This window comes from Octopus bimaculoides, chromosome 2 (genome assembly GCF_001194135.2).
Source record: "Octopus bimaculoides isolate UCB-OBI-ISO-001 chromosome 2, ASM119413v2, whole genome shotgun sequence".
Lineage (NCBI taxonomy): Eukaryota > Metazoa > Mollusca > Cephalopoda > Octopoda > Octopodidae > Octopus > Octopus bimaculoides.
The window spans coordinates 158,337,061-158,342,675 of NC_068982.1; the positions used below are offsets into that span (position 1 = coordinate 158,337,061).

The window sequence follows — 5,615 nt, forward strand, 5'->3', positions numbered from 1 at the left end:
CAAAGAGAGAAAAAATACAAGTAAAAAAACAACACGAGGACGTGGTACATGTAAAGTATTAATAAAACACTCAGGGAAGGAAAGAAATGGTGTTTTACGTTTCAATCAAAACTCTTCTTCAGAAACAGAAGACAGAGGAAAGTCCGAAACAAAAGGACGGGCGTATAAAACTGCCAACAGTCTACATATAGCTACATTTTGGAATTACCGGAAATAGATGGACAAAGAGAAGTGCTTTCTAAGACAGGAGAGTGCAAAGAAAGATTGTATCTGTATGTGTGCGCGCGCGCGTGTGATAGCATGTGTATGTGTGCTTATGACAGCGTGTGTGTGTGTGTGGCAGTAACTTAGTGTGTGTGTGTGTGTGTGCTGTGGTGGTAGTTTTATGTGTTCATGATACCGTGTTTGTGTAAGGTAACTTGTGTGCGTGTAGCAGTAACTGGGTGCATGTGTGTTGCAGTAACTGAGTGCGTATGCGTGTGGTGGTAACTGTGTGTGTGTGATTATCGTGTGTGTGGTATTAACTGTTTATATGTGTATCTGTGAGCGACTGTTGTCTGTGTTAATGTCGTAGTAAGAGGTCAGCAGCTGTGGTACCAGGTGTGGTTGTTTTTGTGGTGTTGTGTGATTTTGCGCATGTGTGTAAATGGGATGGTCAGTAGTAGGGTGTTTAGGAGGCAGCCACAAAGGTGTGTGAATGTATTTATGGATGTGAGTGTATTTATGTGTGTGCGTTTGAATGTGTATGTGCATGTATTTGTGTGTGTGTGTGTGTGTGTGCCTGCGTGTGCGCACGTACGCACACGCACGTACACACACACATATAATTTACTCATCGATGTAACTTCAAAAATCTAGTAAAGTTGTATCACTTTGACAGAGAGTAATCGGTAGAGGCTTGAGTGAATAAAGAATTCATGTAGAAAAGCTTGACTGAAGGATATCTATAAAAGCGTAAACTTTGCGAATTCATGGATAATGACTAATGGGATGGTGCTTGTGTACATATACAAACCTTTCCAAATTCTAACTCCCAACTGTTATTCCGCTAAAATAATAAGAAAAATATGAGTTTAAGTCACAAATTGTAGAAACATTTTATAACAAGTTGATTCTGACCAAAACCCACCTGAGCACTAAATATACATTCAAAAAGTAAACAGCACTATTGCTAATAGTCATTAAACGAAACGTGCCTTCTTTTTAAAGTCATATACTCATATGCAGTACGTGATGGTTTTCTATAAAACATGACTCCCTCCTTCATCTTCAGAACTGACGATTTTTCACACTATAAGTTTTGAGAAGAACGATGCACATTGAAAAAACTACTTACAAGTATATATATACCCAATGCATTTACTTATGCGTCCTTACTAAGAAAAAAAAACCGACTCTCCCTGTATATAAATAATGTAATTCTATAGATTGCTAAATCTAAATGCCGATACGAAGCGATTGGAATTTTTTCTTTACTTATAGTTTTTCTATAAGTCGATTTTTACCGACATCATTTTCTTCGATGTAACAAGTGGAATAGATGTATTTCTGGACGCAATCACGTGCGCACGCACACACACACGTCTGTGTGTATATTTATATCTATGTATTTTTTGTATACATACAAAAAATTTATTATTGTATATATATATATACATATATATATATATATAACGAATATATAAGTATGTTAGAGTGATCGTATAAATATATTATATACATATATACGCGTGTATGCATATGTCTGTATATACATATTTCTGTACGAAGATATAGAATATGTGTTATATTTATATCCATACATACATACATAAATACAGACACACACATATATATATATATATATATATATATGCAAGGGTTGGACAAAATAATGGAAACACCTACCATCATCGCATAATAATTTTGAAACATCTATAAAACCGTCAATAGCTTGTTTCTTTATGTTTTTTGATTTATTATTAGTGTTGCTTAATATGTTTTGATAAAATTGATGTTTCTTTTAAGATATATTCAGAAAAAGGTAATTAAAATTCACTAAAATGTCAGATGTATCGGTCTTCCAAAGATGTCAAAGTGTTGGTGCCTGTATGGCAGGCGTTAGCGTAACGAAACAGCCGAAATGTTTGGTGTATCAAGAAGTAATGTCTCGAAAGTAATGACAGCCTTTGAAGAAAACTAAAGCTTTCAGAAGGGACCGTCGAATTCTCACACGAATTGTTAGAAAGGATCACAAAAGTACATATACATGTATACGACAAGCTTCTTTCAGTTTCCGTCTACCAAATCCACTCACTAGGCCTTGGTTGGCCCGAGGCTATAGTAGAAGACACTTGCTAAAAATGCCACACAATGGGACTGAACCCAGAACCAAGTAGTTGGTAAGCAAGGTAATTTATTTCATTATATCGGCTATGAAAGCCGTACACAGATTAAGTAGCTGTGGGCTGGACAAAGATATTAATGAAATAAGATGAATAATGAACACGATGATATTAATGAGAGGAGGCAGAAGTCGCCCGCCGAACTCTGCTACTCTAAAACATTGTTATTTTATAAATTTACATATAAATTTACAAATTGAGGCTACAAACCTCTTACCACAATATCAAATAACACCATGTCTTTGAAATGAGGCACTTGCCTTTTACAATTTTCTTTTCATGGGTCACATGCCCTTTCAGTATGAGGCACTCGTCCTCGTACACGTTTCCGCGCTGTCTTCACCCGACAAGGCTGAGTGCCTTACTCAAGCACCTCGATGGTTCAAGTTCGGGCCACTTCAGCCAGGTGTGGAATGCGTCCTCGGGGAAGGAGTCCATCACCCTGCACAAGTCTCTTTTCCCACACGACCTCCGCAGCTACCTGCGGAGGCCAATCAGGGTCCTTAGTACCGTTGAGGAGCCATCCCCTCCGACCTTTCCTAGTAAACCTCTTAACGAATTCTTGAATTGTCCCTCCCTTGTGAAATAGGATTAAAAATTCCTCTTCCACATAAGGCGAGTATCTATCGTCGGTGGCACAATTCCCACCCAGGGGCCTTCTTCCGTCGGTGGCACAATTCGCACCGACGGTGCTTCGGGACACGCCGGCGGTACGCTATCAGCCACTGACCGTGTCCCGTTCTTCCTTTTCTTCTTCCTTTTTGGGCCACAGGAGTAGGGGACTCTTCCGCCTTAACCGTAAGGTCCTCCCCCTCCCTCGCAGCATTCGAATCCTTCAGTGGACAACCATTCTTGTCCACATTCTTTTTTTTCTTTTTTTTGAGTAGGTTTCAGTCTCCTCGACTTCCTCCGTCTCTCCCTCTAATGGAGGAGCGGTGACACTACATTTATTAACTGCTCCAAGACTCTACTCTGATCCTGGGGACAGTTTTTCTTAATGTAGCCAGGCTCAGGGCACAGCTGACACTTGGGGGAGTGGCTCCCTCAAGGATCACCGGATACTTGGACCCGGACATTCTTAGAAAATCTGGGAAGACCAGATCTTTGGCTGATTGGGTCCACAGAGTTAAAACAGCTTTTGACCCAACCCAATTAGCCACAAGCAGAATTTTAATGTTTAGGAGCTTGGATCCGCTACCACCCAGACCCCGGTGGATAGTATCCTCTATCCACTTGGGTTCTATCCTGAGTGGCAGCCCACAGACCCAAGCTCTTGTTAATTTCCTCCCACAGTATGTGGGAAGAAATAGAATATTTGCCCTTCTAAGGGCTGGCTCGTAGACTTGCGAGCCACCTCAGGGGTGTCAGATAGCAACCACAGCGTTGCGTACTTGACACCCATGGCAATAAACGTAATAGTTGGCTTTTCAATTTCAACTTTGGGAAAGACCGTTATGGTGTCCAGTGACATAGTGTACGTCCTCAACACCACCGTACTTTCTCTTAAGTCTTTTAACCACTGCTTGGATGACACAATCTCCCACTCCAACGCAGTGACTCCCTTCTTTGTCATGCTTGCCGAAAAAGTAAAAAAAAAGTTCACAACAAAAAGTTCAAAAAAAGAAAAAAAGTGCAGAAAGACAGAGTAGAAAAAAAGAAAGAAGAAAGACAGTTCAAGTCACAGCAACGCACAATTCCGGCCACCCGGTAATCCTGACCTACAGGTATTCCAATGAAGGTCCTTCAAAAAGCTACTGCAGGTCCACAGCAGCAGGATCACAAAAAACTCTTCCACAAATTGGTAGAATTTTTCAAAATTTCACAAATTTTTCGGAGGCGAGATACGCCCACAAAAACCCCAAGTAAGTGAGATACAATATCTTGTTCGCTAAAGCGAGCCACAATTTAAAGTCGCCAAGAGCACACGAAATGGTACCTGAGCTAGGTAGAAATTTACTGAAAAATGAAAACACACAATAAATTCCCACCCAGTTTGAAAGGACAAAAAACCGACTTAAACTGACGACTTCCTTTTAGCCTTTTTTCTTCTTTGAAGTAACGGAGTTAAAAGCTCACGTCCCCTCTGTCTGGAAGCAACAAACCAACTAACGACGCATGCGCCGAAGTAGGCAAGCTGCTTACCACACAGCCACTCCTGCGCCTATATATATATATATAAGATCATTTACCTTTTGCACGTTAGCGTATTAATTAGGTCTAAATTATTCCAATACTGAAACTACTTTACACTCCATTTATATGTATATACTCTATTCTGAAGAATCTGTAGGAAGCATATATTGGGATTTAGGTTATAGCATAAAAGGGTTTCATAAATTTTAAATCATTACAGAAGCCAAATTATTTTGATTTCTTGTCCTTCATTACCAACGTTCCAATGCTGTAATTAAAATAATATATAATTTGTTTTATTAAGTTCTTATTTACATCTTTATTATTTATATAACTACCTGTTCGGGCTAAGTTTTGAAAACATATATCCATGTTGATCATATTGTTCAATGAGATCATGTTCAACGAAAATAAAAATGTTCACAAAAGAAATTATGATAAAAATAATGATAAATTATAAATATGAAATGACAATTATAGCCATTAGAACGAAATAATATTTATATTCAAGAAATACAAGATTAAAAATACGCAAAGATATACGAATAAAGATAGAAATTACAATAGAAGTAGAAGATAAGAGAAACCATATTTTTCGGCATAAAGCTCCAATCAAACGACAAGGTACAAAGATTAAAAAAATTATAAACTAAAAACTAAAATTATCGAATCGATGTGATATCCCGTAGTAGAGCTCTATTACAGGATGATGAGAGCCGACAGCACTAGAGATAGAGATAGTTATGAGGTTAGTAGGAATGCAACGGATTTGAGATAATGAGAGTGAATGGCAGAAACTTAAAGAATTTTATTGGATTGCGTCGACCTCAAGACTTATTTTTATTAAACACTGATACTTACTCTATCGGTGTCTTTTGCCGAAACGCTAAGCTACTGGGATGTAAGTAAAACAACAACGACTGAAAAGTGGTGGTGGAGGAAACAGAGACAAAGTCACACACGCACACATGCACACACACACACACACACACACGCACAGACACTCAAACACACACACGCTCACACACAAACACACACACATACATATATATATATATATATGTATATATATATATATATATATATATATATATATAT

The 5,615-nt window shown here is 38.4% G+C and overlaps 1 protein-coding gene across 3 annotated transcripts in view; it reads right to left on the reverse strand.

Annotated features, from left to right (window-relative positions):
- Positions 1-5,615, reverse strand: part of LOC106874384 (glutamate receptor ionotropic, kainate 2) — a 1,088,700-nt gene that overhangs the window by 174,922 nt on the left and 908,163 nt on the right. For 2 of the 3 annotated variants that reach the window (XM_014922100.2, XM_052965681.1), the window contains exon 10: positions 1,016-1,048. The exons of the other annotated variant lie outside the window; for it this stretch is intronic. In XM_014922100.2, the coding sequence (XP_014777586.2) occupies positions 1,016-1,048 (33 nt within the window). The remainder of the gene's footprint in view (positions 1-1,015; positions 1,049-5,615) is intronic. 3 annotated transcript variants of the gene reach the window in all.